Here is a 17,682-nt window from a genome sequence, read left to right on the forward strand (position 1 = left end):
TGAAACAAATAAAGGGCACAACTTAGTCATTCAAATGGAACGTGTTTGCACATGCATAACTACACTTGTACCAATGATAATAGTAATAACAAGGTGTGATAAAAGTCTGGCATACAATGACTGATAAGTAGCGCGGATATATTTTTTCCATATACATTTATAGAAAAAAATAATAAAGGGCTATAACTATGTGAAAAATAATTCAAATGGAACATGCTTTGCACATGTACAACTTGACTTGGTACCAATGATAATTGCAAGGTTTGATAAAAGTCTCGTGTATGATGACCGAGAAATAGCGCGGACAAAAGTTTTCCATATACAAATAAAGAAAGAAAAATAAAGGGCCATAACTAAGTGAAAAATCACCCAAATGGAACCCGCTTCGCACATGCGCAACATGGCTTTATACTAATAATAATTACAAGGTTTGATCGAAAACTGACAAATAATTACTGAGAAATAGCGCAGACAAATTCCATATACAGACGGACGGACTGGAATCCAGAATAGCCTCTAGATATCTCGGGGTATAATGATAACTGTCATAGCAACAAAAGGTGCCGATATTGTTTGCAATTTATATATAAACAGAAATGCGCTTGCTCCATGTAATCACGAAGAAGCCGATAATCGTATATTTGTTCATGCAAGCATGCCTCATTGACATGAAACCGAACACATTACAATTATTAGTTAGTTCTTGCTATGGCAGTGTATTGATGTTTTGTGGATTGCTTACTTGTTCCTCACTCAAAGGCATTGCCATTGTTTCTTGCGACACTGTTTCTGCATTTGTCGGCAAGGGCAAGAAATCTGCATGGCAGGAATGGAATGTTTGTGAAACAGCTACAGTTCATAGTATTTCATAGTCTCAGTGTTGCAAATTACATAATAACTGAGTAGGAAATGGATACATTAGAATTGTTTTTTAGTTATATTGTATGCTTGATCAAGCACGACATGCAAGGTGGATGAAGCTCGACTTGATTTGTTTGCCCGGAAACAAAAAGCATATAATGCGATTCCACCAACAAAAGGTGCTCTGAAACAACTCATCAAGCGAGCAATTTTTCAGGCAGGCCATGTCGGGGGTAATGCAGCTGTTTACCATGCAGCAACTGCCACCTCCGTCAAACTGGGGATGGCTGAAGCAGAACAATGTGTGGATCCTTATCGGATGGAGTTGTCGGTTATAGCTGAATGCTTCCAGGGCGTTCAAAAGTGTGTTTGCAAAAGGACTTTCCTGTACTGGAAATTGCAAGTGCCACCGCTTAGGTCTGGATGCACAGCAATTTAATGTTGCAACTGTTAAGAAAATGGCTAAATGCAGCATATGCATATTTTTTTTTTGTTTCGGTTAGAACACGATTTCCGATGTGTATAGTTTCATGGGTATAGTAAATCAACAGATAGTTTTTTAAGGTTTGCATTATAAGAAAATGTTGCTATTAACTGTGCAAGTGATCACGCTGTCCTATTTCTTTATCCCTCGTGGTTTATAAGACGCATTTTCTAACGATGTTAATTTATTGCACTGAATGTAATCTGAGTTTAATGTATATAAAACTTATATTGGTTGGTGTGCTTCAGATTTTACCATTGTTCGAAAACAAAACTGCAAGTTTATAAAAACTTAAGTGTTGAGATGTCTAAATCCATGAGCTTAGTCAGACAAAATTGATTACAAATTAGAAGAATATGACTACTACAGATTGGTATTCTGTTCTAAACTGAAAAGAAAGTGTATAAATAAAACCAAGGAGCTGCTTTAAATAAACGCTTGATGCCCCCAGTGCATCCTTGTCAATAGAATTTGCACCTAAGTCCAAAACGAGGTCAAGGTGAAACTGAGGTCAGGTGATGTTTGAAGATGAGGAATGGTCACAGTTTACATCTGTATTAGTATCAATTCATTCTGGTAAGGGGTATTGATGCTAGACGAAACGGTCCCATTGGTTAACCAAGAGATGGCCCATATAAGCAACCTTAGTCCAAAATGAGGTCAAGCTCAAGGTAAAACTGAGGTCAGGTGATATCTGAAGATGAGGAATGGTCACAGGTTACATCTTCAATAGTATCAAGTCATTCTAGTAAGGGGTATTGGTGCAAGACGAAACGGTCTCATTTGGTTAACCTCGTATGGACGGACGGGACGAACGAACGAGCAAAACGGACGGACGGACAGGACAATCACTATATGCCTCCTGCATCAGTAGATGCTGGGGGCATAAAAATGCTATCGTTTTAATGTATTACATGCTTGCCTCAAATAAAGTATTGAAAAGTAAATACAAAAAGGCGGCCATTTTTTTTTTGCGGCGGCCATCTTGAAAACGACATTATTTCAAGTGGCCCTTGATCTTATGTTAAAGCGCATGCCAGGTAGTTACTGTCCTGTAAATTTGATGCTTGTATCATCAACTGAAGTATTTTTGCAATATCCTGCTCCACTATTTTATGAATTCTAAAGACATTCCTTTAAGTATTGTTTGTGAAATTTTAAGAATTTATAAATCTGCGTATTCAAAGAAATCAAGTAATCGTTTTTATTGATATGCACATTTATAGCATATGCTTTAGTAATTATTTAATCAATTTCTCTTACCTAACGAGTTATAAAATCTTCATTATGTTTATTGAAAATTGTGGTAGAAATTTTTTATCAATCCATTTGCACGGTGACAGGCAGAGAGTTGTTGTATTTACATTGTACCTATAGAAATGGAGCGAGAAACCAGTCATCTTTCCCAATGGACACTTTTGTTGACCATAATTTATTCGAAACAATTTACATAAGACTGCTCTTACAGCATGCGTGTCGGTTGGCAAGTAAGTAAATACCGTCGAATTTTCCCATTTGTAGAAAAAAGCAAATTCGCTCATGGTATGGTCGTGTAAGCTGGGATTTAAATTATATTGGGTCTTCAAGGCAGACGGTAATATGTATGTGACTGCTGTGAAATGAAATTCCTTCTTGAAAAGACGATAGTGTTTTATGAGGGCTATTTCGGGCGTAAATGCGAATGGCGGCGCAGGATATGTTCTAAACCGAGGGGATTAAAACGCTTGTCGGAGGACGAAATAGATGACGCCATATGCAGACAAGATGGCGGTGCTAAAGATGTTTTGTTTGTTTGTTTGTTTGTTTTTGGAAATAAGGGAGTTCTTGCATATTCTAGTCGCTATAGTAAGAGACAATTATGATTCGGATGGTAAAAGTGCATTCCATTGATTTGATCCTGCGGGTCATCATTTAGAGAGGTTTCTATCATGATACCTAAGATATGACGCCACTGGGGCACTAAATGTACTATTTGAATCGTAGACACTTGCAAGGAACAATCTTGTTTAATATATGAGCCGCACCATGAGAAAACCAGCATAGTGCATTTGCGACCAGCATGGATTTAGACCAGCCTGCGCATCCGCGCGGTCTGGTCAGGATCCATACTGTCCGCTAACGGTTTTTCAAATTGCAATAGGCTTTGAAAGCGAACAGCATGGATCCTGACCAGACTGCGCGGACGCGCAGGCTGGTCTGGATCCATGCTGCTCGCAAATGAACTACGTTAGTTTTCTCATGGCGCGGCTCATATATTTTTGAAAGTGACGATATGTTTCTCTACAAACAAATATTATCTTATCATAGTATTATGATATCAAATTTACCTATGTTCTCAAAATGCTACAATTATGCAACAAGAAATAACTCCTTGGTGCAGGCCCAAGTCATACAGTGAGACTGCCGGCAAGATCAAATGGGACAGCGAACGGATCATGGGGTCCTGAGTTCGATCCCCGGACGAGGATTATGTTCTCCGTGACGATTTGATAAAAGACATTGTATCTAAAATCATCTGACCTCCACTTTTTATATACGCACGTAAAGCAGACACAGTGGTCTAACAGAAATATGCCGGACTAGGTGTCTGGAGATGAATTCCCGCTGCTACAGCTAAGTTAATAATATTCTATAGGATAAAACTCCCATGTATGAGTGGCGTACACCTGGCACGGTAAAAGATCGTAAAAGCGTTCGGTCTTAAGGCATCTTCTGCATCTTTCGTAATCTTTTCATTGAATTCATTTACATTTTGATGGAAATGTAACCTATTTTTGCTACCGAATGCGACTTTATGTAAACTTAGTTCTTATAATTGATGGTTCTTGAAAATTATCAAATTTTGCTTACGTTGATGCAAGGGACTTGAGAGGTGTTGAACTCTACATCACCTCAGATGAACAAACTAAATGTCCTGTTACTTCGTTTGGTTGCTTCCGTGCTCACAAAGCATCTGGTCATTAATATTAATGATAAACTATGACAATTGAAATCTTCAATACAATGTGGTGGCCGTAAAATTCAACTCGTACTTAGATAAAGTATTGTTATTTGTTAAGGTCCTTTTGGATCAAGCCGTCAATACAATTCTCTTTGTTCCTGATTTACACTTAAGACGGTGCTAGAGGGTAACATCTATTACGTCTCCTGGATGGATGCAATCAAACCATGTCCCCTTACTTTGTTTGGATGTATCTTGTGCTTCCAAAGCACCTGCTATAAATCAGATCAGCACACTGCACGCTGGCACAGGTACATGCAATGATTTAACAAATGTTATAACTGAAGTATCAAATATTCTTTAAAATATTTACATTTTTTTCATGGCAATTTTATCATTGTTTACTTTCAGGGCAGAGGTAAATGAAGAAAAAACAACATTGTTTTCATGCCATGTCTGTTTACGATTCTTACATGTACTTGTGCAAAAATCAACCATCGTGATCTCGTCTCTTCTAAACAATGCATTTCCCTGGTGATCGTACCTCTTCCTGCTGCGAATACTTAAAACTACCGTATATCGAACTTAATATTGCAAAGCTCTATATCAAATCTTGATATGAGTAAAACATTTATATCTAATTCCGTTGTTTTAATATATAAATTACTTTCATCAACACGTTTATGATGTCTGAACCGACATCACTAATATAATATGGAATGCATTTGATTATTTCGATTCTTGACATGATACGCGTATTAAACTTACAATCAGAATTGCTCACGTCGAATCAAAAACGAAAAAGGCAAGAAAAAGACATCGACAAGTCACCGTTTACTTTTATTGACACGTCCTTATTCAAGATTGAAATATATTTAATTTACTTTTCTAAATCAATAACCTTTTACTCCTGTTACCACAGACGGTTAAGGTTTAAAATTAATATAAGAGGTAATTGCATGTGCAACACCCCTGACGCCCCTTAGCTGAATTCTATTACAGATTGAATGGACTTAAACCAAAAGGACCTTAAGCGTAAAGTCACAAAATCCTAAAAAAAACACAATTATGGTCATCAACAAATTTGAGTGTTATCTTCAAACTAACTTAATGTTCAAGCTACAAAATTTTATAATAACGTACCGTAAGAAAACACAATTATGGTCATCAACAAATTTGAGTGTTATCTTCAGACTAACTTAATGTTCAAGCTACATAATTCTATAATAACGTACCGTAAGACTGCAAATTTATCTTAACCTTTAGCCTGCTAGCGGCAAGTGAATCTGTCTCTACGACTAAACCAGACCACGATCAGCCTACACATCCGTGCAGGCTGATTATGGTCTGCTCTGCTTGCTATTCAATCGGTAAAGTTTCAGTGAACACCCGTTTGAATAATGAATTGTATTGCCCACAGACTAAAGGTTAAAGCTAATGCATTTTTCTCTCAACTTTGCAAAATCTTACACCCCTTATGTGTGAATATGTTTATCAGTGTGATTCGTGTAAAACGGTAAGACACGCTCTTCTAAAATTGAAAACATTTTCTAACGATTATAAACATGTTTTGCTTTTGAAAAAGAGATGATACAGTATAATGACATTCTTAGATATAATCGTCCTTAGGAACTAAAACAACAATATTAAATAAATGTAATAGAAATGAAAGAAAATCGTTTGAATTTGTTGTAAATTTAAAATAGAAAAAGTGGAAACTCCACAGGTCGCTAAACACGACAAAAAACTAAAATGTTACAGGGCTCGGTTTTATTGAGCCTGTTCATGGACGGCAGTGGAAATGGATGCTATCGACCACGCCCTCTAAAACTTAAAACGTTGTACAGTCACTGCGATTAGTAAAGAATTGTTTTTTATCAAATATACGAGCTTATAAAATGAGCACAGCAAAAACAATTTCTCATGTTATGTAATACGGGATTCACGTAAGTCCTTCTCGATATGATTAGATAACAACACAATGATATTGACTGTCATTTTATCAATTTATATATCTTTAGTCTTTGAACGAAGGCACTTGTTGCGACATCATAATATACGTGTAATATACTATAACCTGAGCCAGTGTTAATCACATTGTTATTCATAGCTCGTCCCTCTCTTCTGTCTCACATATAGGTTATTGCCATAACGATGTCAGAAGCTATCGTGAAAAAGGGACTGTCAATTCTTGTTCCTATATTCATGGAGAAAGCAAAATGTATAGATTGGAAAACTTTATGTGCCTTAAATCATAATAAACACATATATTTGTATAGTTGAAGTTTAAAATTAAAACGTACTTTATATTAATGCCCATTGCAGTCATTTTCGCAAACATAAGGTCAATAAAGTCTGTAAAAAGGTTTGCTCCCTTGGTTCCGCGGTACTATGATCGACGATATATGGAGTTATAAAATGTGCTATAAAATATCAAATATCCTCACCATTTTAACTTTTGCTTAATATTTGCGTTCAAAGAGCGGAAAGTATTAAAGTTTCGAAGTAACATTTATGAAAGAAGTGTATCAACATAGAATTAATTATTATTCAATTACCTGTATTTTCTACAAAAATCATATGATATTGTAGGCTTCCAGCGGTAATTGGTAATAGCTGACCATCTTTGGTTTCAGTTTCTAGAATGCCAAATCTGTTAAGTGTTTCTATCTTCTTCAACATCTCCCTCAATAGCATGAAGTTCAAGTGACACACAACCTTTATTTATAAAAAAAAAACAATGGCATCTCTATAAGAGATTGCGATCGAAATATGTTTTTCGGAGGAACAAGCTTTAATATCACTGACAATATTTAGAACAAGTCAAAATGACTTATGTCATGCATTTTTGTTTCTACTATAGACGGAAACTTAGAGATGTGCTTCTTTTCCCTGGTCGAAGTATGCCTTTGTCATTTACATAAAATGGATGTTATTGTACTTGTCACAATATATTACCACGCAAGACTTTCAAAACTATATTCTTAAATACGATGTGCTCAATTGCACGAAATCAATGTTACCTGGATATGTTTTCTGTTTAAATATTTGTTTAAAATCAATCTACCTAACTTGAGTATGTTTTGCCGACTGTCCCCACCATGATACGAGCATGTTCGTGCATATGCAACAACGTAGCTGGACAAACAGGGCTGGTATGTCATCATGCATGTCAAAAGGTAATGACAGAAGGCAATGTTTCTGTCAGAAAGGTATTGTTTAAAATTCAGGTTCAAAGCCTGGAATATCTTCAGTAACACAAAACGTTATATAAAATGTATCTTTGAAAGTGATTAGGCTAAAGTACGAAGACGTAAAACAACCTTTATTTATAAAAAAACAATGGTATGTACATTACTGATGATTTCATAATTTCAAATGTGGGACATGTTATTGCCGCATATTACAGACTTGTTTTACGTGAATATTATATGCCAGTAAGTTGATATCAAAGATAATTGTATAATAAACAGCTTAAAGAAATTGTTTTAGGAACTCTTTTTCACCAATAAATGTGCGAGAGTCAATTTACAAACTTACGGCCGATTATGGTTGATTTTCAATATGATTAAACCTATGTTTTATATAATATACCTTTTTCTACTTCTATATTTCGAAAACTTTCCACTGAATTACCGGTTTGACTGGACAACCCTTGTCTGATTAAATCTTTAAATGACTCTTCCGAATTGACAACATCACTCTACTTGTCTGACAATGAGAATCGCATCTGTATGAAAGGCATTGGTTCTTCAACCATTCTCTTAGGAGATGTTGTACCTGTGAAGTCTGAAACATGTTTGTTAGGTTTAACGAAGCACCGACACATTATTGGTCAGATAGATATTTTCCAGCTTTGATGGTGCAGGAAGACCCTTTATTGCCCCCACCCCCTCCCCACCCCCCGGTATGAATTATTTCATCACTGGCGGGCAGCTAGGTAGAACCACCTACCTTCTATAGCCAGCTTGATGGCTTTTTCACATGAAAAATTCAACGGTGAGGCTTGAACCAACAACGGTGAGGGGCAAGTGATTATAAGATAGCGAAACCATACCCAACACAAATTCAAATGAATATTAACTAGTTGTTGTAAGGTTGTTCTAAATGCTATGGAAGAAATGACTCGATGATTATTGTAGTAATAATTTCATGCCGATTTGGTATCTTCTATTTTGATTTATTTTAGGTTAAAATATGTAGGTGCCACAAATGAGAAAGATAAACAACTGTGCTATAAGTAGCTAAACTTAGCTTGTAGGAGTTATTTCCCATTATATAGATTGGATCTGTTATTTCAATAGTGGTATAATATGCATTGTGTATAATAAAAATACTCTCTCATACTATCGATTAAACGATATATGATGCATTATATAATGTATTATAGACAAGTAATCAAAACAATTGTTTCTTAATATGCTAAATGTATGAAATGTCTATATTTTGTATCCACTTACTTACAGACTCTTGCATGTATTCTATGCTATATGCTATAATCCTTTTTGAGCAATTAAAATAACTATCCAGTTTCTATGTCTGATATTTATACAGTTGAGTTTGCATGGAGCTATTACCATCCTTTATCGGAAATATTCAGTGGCAAAGAAATCAAATAAGACATTTTGCAACACATTACGGGTCAAGTAACATCTCATTCTCATTTCTTTTGTCTAAGGCTTGTAACGGATTGATTAATAATGGTCTCAGATGACATAGTTTTACATTTTCATTTTTCCATAGGCCCAAAGTAACTCATCATAGCATCGCCAATGTTACTAAATTATGCTTCGAATATTTCTTATAATCAAGGGATAAATTAATAAATACATGTGTGTTTGGATCATTCTTTAGAAAAACATAACATAATTTGAATATAATTCACTAGAGATTTATCTGCTTATAGTTTTGACAAGTGAAGTGTTTACATTTTCAAAATATGTTCATGTACTTAACTACGCGGGCAAATATCTAATCTTAATAGCAACGTTCAAAGCGCTCAGCCGGTTCAAAGCAGTGTATATATCGATGTGTAGACGATAGCTATTTACAAAAAAAAATACATGACGAAGTATAACAAAATAGAACAGTACAGCTTTAACTGGTTAATGGAAGAGCTCGAGATATAAAACACAACATTTTGTGTAGAACATACATGTATATCAAAAGAGCTTTACGAACAATAGACGTATGTAAACTCAATACCTTTGCAGAAAACAACAGGACAAATACAGTTAAGTGCTAAACGCTTTTAATGTTTTAACTTGGCAATAACAAACTCTTAGAACATGAGCCTGAAATACCTCGAGTGCTCTTCCGGACATCATATGATAGAAAATCGTATAACTGAACAGTGCCGATGACTTTCTGCAAGTCAGTATAAAATCTTCGGATCATCACATGAAGAAAGGCCTTTGCCATACAACACGAATTTCAAAACAAACGTTAGGTACTAACGGGTAAATGATACGAAGTTATCAAACAACCGCAATCAATCACTTTGGCCACAAATCGCGATCCGAAAACTAAAGCTATATTACCTATTTCAATGATCTTCAAAGGTTGTAATTATTAAGGATGACTGTAGTAATACAAAAATAAATTATCAATGGTTTACAAAAGAAATGTTGATATCCATAAACAAATTTTAAAAATGAGATTTGCCATAACATTTTGCGCTTCCTCAGTGTGTAATACAACTATTTCGGATTTCCTTTGTTTGTATATGTCACATAGAAGAAACTGCATTATTACCCAAACTCATGACCGCAATATAACAGCCAGATCTTTAAATGATAGATTTCTATTATATGTACAACATTATTAGGTGGTATCTAACTTCGGTATATTTATTTATTTTACGAACAGTAGATGTCTTGCAATTTCAATGATGCGGGATTCCTCATGAAATCCAGTCAAAATATGCTAGTAACGATCAGTACACATATAAAACTGAGATAGTGAAATGAGATTTTTTCTTATTCTCTCAGGTTAACCCGTTTGCATTGTTTCAACGTTAACTTGCTATAATCTTATATCATATAATGCAATACCTACAGCTGGAAAAAGATTTAATGTGGTCATATATGAAATTAGTTTTTTTTCAAGAATGTCTGGTCTTACTTAGTTTTTCTTAAGCATATAAATATATACAATTTCTCGCATATCTTATCAAAGAAACTATTTATTATAATTGAAATGCTTTGTATTCGAATCAGATAAATCATTTACTAACAGCGTAGATAAAAGTAGTAACCCCTCAAAAAATTCTGACAACCAAGTTATCTATATATAAATATAATGATATATAAGATTCGACTGAACTATAAAAGTTAATAAACCATATAGTTAAGGTAGTTCTGCACGTTCAGATTGAATTTTTTTCTACAAAGTAGAATTTGACAAAATTCTGATTTTCCAGAACTTCAGAATATACTACAATATTCAGCAAATAAAAATGATAGGGTCGTGTGCTTGATTCTTTGCTAGACTTATCTGAAAAATTTGGACCTCACGCATTTTTTTTAACGGGAGTCACAAAATTCATAACATTTTCGCAAATAGAACTATTTCTACAATGCAGATTTTATTGAAATGTATAGGTCCGTGTGCTTATTTATGAGATATTTGACTATAATGAAAGTGAACAGCACATCTCAAACTACATTATCACACATTATTTAACGTATCAGATGTTTTGATATAATATTTTAACTTTAGAAAGACAGTAACAGTGACATTGTAATAAATTTACCCGCGTGTTGCCATTGATTCATAAAATAATTTTCATTTCCGTACGCCGAGGCTTTATTCTACGTTTTCCGGATAAATGGCGCTACGTCATCACTTCCGGTTTATATAACGTGCGGAACTACCCTAAGATAGATATACCGATATACCTGTACACGTTTTACAGTTTCTTAGTCGAATTAGTTTGTGAAATACATTAATAGAATCCACAAGGAATAGAGCAAACAATGGAGGAAATCTTGATGAGAAAAATTCCAGCTCAAGCGGCCTGTGGAATTTCAACATTTTCTGTCTTAATATAGTTCCAACAAATACATTGTGCTTGGTCATATCACCTAAACATAGTTTTTTAGGAAAATAGATGCCATTGCGTTCCAAAGGTATTGACTTCGCTTTGAAACAAGTTGAGATGGAAGGTAAAAACTGCTAAAATTAGAAAAAAAATATGTTAGTAGTGTTTCCTTTACAGATAAATGCTGAGTTACTGCGAGCTATTTTTTTTAGTCAGAGAACTCAAAATACGTTTCAAGATGTGTCGGACTTCATTTGTATGGTACTTTGAATGAACACAATTATTAAAGGAAATTCCTTTAAAGATCCTTTCACTTCTTTCTTCAATGTTCGTCAGATTAACTCATTTTATCATTGTTGTGTGAACAATTATACAGAGGGAAATTACTTTCCGTCCGGATTTTTTTCAAAGATATACATGTACTATGACTATCTTTCAATGAAACATTTAAATATCAGATTTTAACTGCAGATGTACACAGATTCTACTTTAGTTACTGTCAACATTTATAAATGTTGGGTTCTGCTCAACCCCTGTCGAGAGGGCGTAAATTGTAGCTTGCATTTCCATTACCGCCATGAACAGGTTAAATCAAGCTGAGCGTTCGACATTTTGATTTATTTCGTGTTAGGCGACCTGTAGTTTTTCACTTTTCCTTTGATTTATTTTTCAGAATTTCCGTTTTAATCTGTTATTTCGTATATTCTGCGGAATTGTACTAATCCAACAATTTCTAACCAACCGGTGCGACGCTAATTCAAAACAGAGCTGATATATAAAAATCATCCGTGTTCGGGCTAGCGCTGAATTAGTGCAGTTCCAATATAACACAGCGAATAGTATAAAAACAACCTAAACATGCATGACGAATAAACACAGCAAGGTTTCGCCTTGGAATGATTTGTGCCATTAAAACTAAATGCTTGTTTAAACTAGTTTTACTGGCGCCAAACATCGTGTGATCCTATATTACCGTACAATGTAAATAAAGTTTTCCACGCTAGGTGGATCGTTGTCAGTCCATATGCCATGCTTAATAATATTACAGAGACTAAATTTGAAAACAAAAGCGCATGCCCCTCATACTGCTTCATTTGAACGGCAGTGGTAACTGACGTGTAATCATACACATATCGGTAAATATTTGGTCATGAGTTGCCGACCGGACACGAAATAGGGACGGACATTCAATAAAGGGACATAATTAAAAATGTAAGATGGATAGTGTATGGTCAATGTACATTCAGAAGAGGGAGATAACTCAAACAGAAAGACGGACAGAATTATAGTTCTTGCACATGACACATCATCATGTCATGCTGATCATTGGTACTAAGTGTTTTTGAAATTCATCCATGAATGACATAGCTTGAGATTGGGCAGGAAATCCTTATGTACACTCAATAATGGGAGTTCATTTAAAAAAAAACACCGGAATTGATAGGTTCTTGCAAGCAACACATTGTCATGTAAAGGTGACAACTGATGCAAAGTTCTTTTCGAACTTCAACAAATATGACAAAGCTACAGACCGGACACAAAATCGAGGTGGACATTCAATAAAGAGAGATAATACTTACACTAAGATGATTTGATTATGGTCCATTTACGTTGTCCTTTCTTCAAATACCCTCTAACATTGTGTGTGTAATTTGTGCACAGCATGGTCAAACGTTCTCCGTCTCCATGTGTAAATATAAAGCCGAAAATAAACATTGGGAAAAACTGACTTTAAAAAACTGCCCACCTACATGTAACATAATACTTTATGTACAAAGGGTGCATTCTAACAAATGATAAACATACGTAAACAAGAATACAGAGGTCAGCTATCTGACAAACAGTGAAGAATATAAAGATTAATTTAAACTTTAAACACCAGTCAGGAACAATTTAAACAATCTACAGCTTGGTTGAGTCAAAAAGATATTAAACAAATAATACTCAATGTACATGAACTAGGGACTAAACAATATAACAACATTGAGTTCAAGTACGCGGATATATTTTACGGCTGCAACAGGGCACTTAATGACTGCAGTTGTGATATATTTAATTTACACACACTGACACGCCGGGGTCCAAGTAAACTCCGAATGTCCAGCAATGTAAGTCCTTTGAAAGTTCTAATGAAGGTATACGTCTCATGTGCGGATTCATCCACTTTTCTCAAGGGTGGGGGTGGGTCCGATCAAACCCTTACTATGACAAACGTGTCTTTATACACTAAATAATTTGATGTGATTTTTCGGAGGTTAGCTGTTTACATGTACAGGGTTGTCAATCAGTTTTTGTTGAACAGACTGAAATAGAAAAGTAGCCTACCAGCCCCAGCCGCACCGCACTACCCGGAAAATGTTGAAATTCAGCGCTTCATTTCCTGCATTCTGGGGCATTTTATGAGCATTTAAGAACACCTTTTCTACTGCAATTTTATATACAATATACCCCTTATTTCACATTTGTATGAGCTCACCTGTTAAATGGACCTGTTTAATTTAAGAAAAATAATAAAATTAAATTTCTTTTCTTTCCTTCCTCTATTCGTCCCAGTTTTTAGGATTTTCTGGCGGGGGTGGGGGGGTGCGGGGTCCGAATCCCCTCTGCGTCTTAACTCATTATATTTCCTTCGTAATTAATTTATTAGTTATAATTTAAAACTTTTAGTAATTTTTTACTTGTTCGCATGGTAAATATGTGTTGAATATAAACCTAACAAATGGCACAAAGTATGGATTGGCGACTAGTAATTGCTATTGGTATAAACACATAGGCAGCAATGCAATTCAACTTAATGCCATGTTCTGGGTGAACGGATAGCTCAGTGGTTTGCACACTGGCCTTCCAATCCTGAGGTCGGGGTTCGATCCCCGGTAGCTACTCGGGAATTTTCAGAAACGCTTTTCAGTGTTTCCCACCCAACTAGAGGTGTACTGGTCAGGAACCCAATCCTTCGGTGTATCAGTGCTATACACTTGGCACGTTAAAGAACCAGGCTGTCTATTCGAAACGAGCTAGGCTAGGTTAGCCGGACAAGCCTGTATCTGATTTCTGATCTCTCTGTCGTGGGGGCTTTGTCTCACTCTGTCCCTCTGGTCAGATCGCTCTGTGTCTGTACTAGTAGAGGATGAATTATGCGCCCTGTGTGGCTGCATTTGAACTATGTAAAGCGCCTTTGAACGTGAAATTGATCATGAAAAAGGCGCTATATAAATCTGGTATAATAAATCTGGTATAATAATAATAATGTTCTAAGATAAGTATTTCACTGGTCAGAAATCTGTTACTAAAATGCAAGTGAAATTAATAAAACTTGGAATGTTTGCAGTAATGCTAAGTCTGTCACATGGTTTTGATATTGTAAAAAGCGTTTTATTTATACTGGAATTTATAGATAAATCAATGGCACTTCGTCAACGGAACGGGCGAATCAAGTTTTCAACTTTTCCATTGAATTTTGCATTTCGTAATCCAGTACACATGCAGGTATCTGTTGATTTTGTGGGAGCTTTGAGTATCGATTAAAACAATGTATACATCCTTTCTGCGATTTCATAGTAAGTACTTTCAGTACTTGTTTACCTGTATACCATGGTATACAACTTGGGCTTTATTACTATTAATTTGTAATATACTATTAAATAATTGATCTACTCAGAAAAGTATATCATACACAACATACTGAATTTTAGTAGAATCTAAAATGCATTTAATATTTATTAAGCAACCGCTAACCAATTTTGAATAGGTACAAATATATACCTGAATGTAACGTTTGTTTTCTTTTAAAGATCCATAATGCTTTAAATTTTTATCTTGAAACAGGGTGAAAGATTTTATGCGTACGTCCATGGTTCGAAAAGCACTACTTCTAATTTTGCACATGAACTGTTATAGTAAGAGCCATAAAGGGAGGTTACTTTTAATATATTCAGTACCATTCAAACCTTTGACATTTAAAAATAATTATCAGAAATAGAATGTTGCAAGAAAATAATGTATTTTATGTTCATAACGGCAAATGTGGCAGCAACATTTTAAACAAGAGAATTATGAGTCTTTAATTAACGTGCAAATAATATGTAGTGGTAGTTGAGTGAATAACATTGAATTATTTAGTATAAAACCAGACGAAAAGTCTCGTGAGAAAAACGTCATAACTGAAAGCAAAAAATGTCCTATAAAGATATCCTGTATGTCAGACTGAGAAAAGCAGCTTGATGTAACTTTTATTTCCCTAATTATGTTGTTTACAACATACTTAGACCAACAACATATGTATCCATCTGTTCGCAGAATGTTGTACTTTAATGAATGGAATGAAATGGAATATAAAATCTTTATTTAATCTTGTCAATATCTAACGAAATCTCAAGAAAATTTCTCTTTCTCGTGGGAGATAACGTTTACTAAACCACAATACCTAAGGCTATATTATGGGATGCTGAAAATATTTTAGATATGGTTGGCATATTTCAACAGTACTTTAAAATTGCATCTGTTAAACGTGTTCGACCTTCGCGTTAAAACATTTGATCTGATTACACACCACAGGCGTTCGATTCCCTGTAGCGACTGATAAGTTAAATAGTGAATTGTTCTTGGTAATTTAAATTGGTACTCTTTTCAGCAGTATTTTTCTAGAGTACATTCTAAATATGATTTCTGCCGTCGGCTGGACTAGATAAATAATGTTTCAAGACTAAATATGTACCTTTTTTCACCCCTTTGTTGCTGCTTTCAACATATTTTCATACATGTATGGATAATATCTGTGGCAATTGTAATATAAGAATATTTGTAAACATAAATTGATCGGTATGAATCTACTTCTTTTAGTATAAATACTGTATACACTGGCTTAACTGTGGTTTAACATCATTTTCGTATAATTTTACAAACAATACCATACTTATTTTATCTTGAGAAATTCTTGAAATGCTAGTGTTTTCGTTAACGAAGGCAATCTAGTTGTATTTCCTGAAAATGCGTTGTATTTTTTGAAAATGCGTTCATTTTAATTTTCAGAAAAAATTTTTTTTAATTAAATTTTATTTAGTATTTTACATATTATGTAGCTAAAATGAAAATTAATAATCTTAAATATTCAATTTATTGAAGTCCTGTATGACAACAGTTCATTTAAACCCGAATCACATTTACTTTTTACATCAACATAAACATTGTTAAATTTGATTCTTAGAACGGATACTTTCAGAACATTTTGATCACTCCTCTTTATGTTTAAGATCATTATCGAACGCTGTCTGAGTTGGAAAGAGAAACCTTGCTGGGAAACTTAAAAAAATTTCAGCTGTGTTGCTTGATTATTTACTCAGATTCCATGTTGCACTTATGCGTACAAGTTGTGAAGCCGCATATGTAGAGTTTAGAAAATGAAAAGGCTTAATGCTTAACAACATTAACACGAAGTAAATACATCTTTAACTGAAGAAGAGCTGATTCATACGAGCAAAATGGAAAAACAAACTAGCATCAAGTTCGTCATCAAACTTGTATTCCTCATTGTGTTATGCAACGGGATTTATTGTGACACAGAAATTGAGAGTAAAGGTACTGCTGGAAAAGATATTGATGGCCAGACATTGATTGAAATGGGGAGACACCTGAACAAACCAATGCTAACTATTCTCGGAATGGCGATAACAAACCTTCATCAGTGTTCTGAATGGACGCAATGGACTGAATGTGACGTCACCAGGGAATATTATTTTGGAACGCGAAATCGTAGTAGAGAATGCAAGTTGGACAATCTGTAAGTGGAAAAACAACGGAGGCAGAGACAGATTTAGGTATATGTGAAGGAGGTGTTGAAGGCAAAAGAAAAGGTTTTTGTCCTAGAAATTATAATATGACAACAAATGGATTTTGCATAAAATTATATGTTACACCAAAAAATCACGAAGATGCTGAGATGGTATGTCAGGAAGATGGAGGATTTCTTATCAATATTGACTCGGATCTGAAGTACGCAGATGTGAAATCTATTTTGAATGGATTTCGGCCTGCAGATATAAACATCGGTGGCCGGCGTAAAGATTCGGCTTCACAATGGGAATACAAATATGGCTCCGGCAGTGGATACTTCAAATGGCATAGTAGCAGTTACCCGAGCAACAGCGATTCTAACCAATGTCTAGCACTGGAGAACTACCTCTGGTTTGATTTATCGTGTACGTCTAAGTATCCATTTCTCTGTGAAATCCCAGTTTGAAAAGCAGGAAGAGAAGAAACATGCTATTGACAAACACTTTATGAATATTTTGTTTTAAAATGTGGTGTCGAGCTACCTTAAACTGTCACATTTAAAATTTGTTAAAATGTTGATGTGTC

The 17,682-nt window shown here is 34.9% G+C and overlaps 1 protein-coding gene across 1 annotated transcript; it reads left to right on the forward strand.

The window, feature by feature from the left end:
- The first annotated feature begins 17,086 nt into the window (after window positions 1-17,086).
- Window positions 17,087-17,563, forward strand: LOC128547173 (C-type lectin mannose-binding isoform-like). The gene has a single exon (XM_053518947.1). The coding sequence runs from the start codon at window positions 17,087-17,089 to the stop codon at window positions 17,561-17,563; it is 477 nt and encodes a 158-aa protein (XP_053374922.1).
- The last annotated feature ends 119 nt before the right edge of the window (window positions 17,564-17,682 follow it).

This window comes from Mercenaria mercenaria, chromosome 12 (genome assembly GCF_021730395.1).
Source record: "Mercenaria mercenaria strain notata chromosome 12, MADL_Memer_1, whole genome shotgun sequence".
Taxonomy (NCBI): domain Eukaryota; kingdom Metazoa; phylum Mollusca; class Bivalvia; order Venerida; family Veneridae; genus Mercenaria; species Mercenaria mercenaria.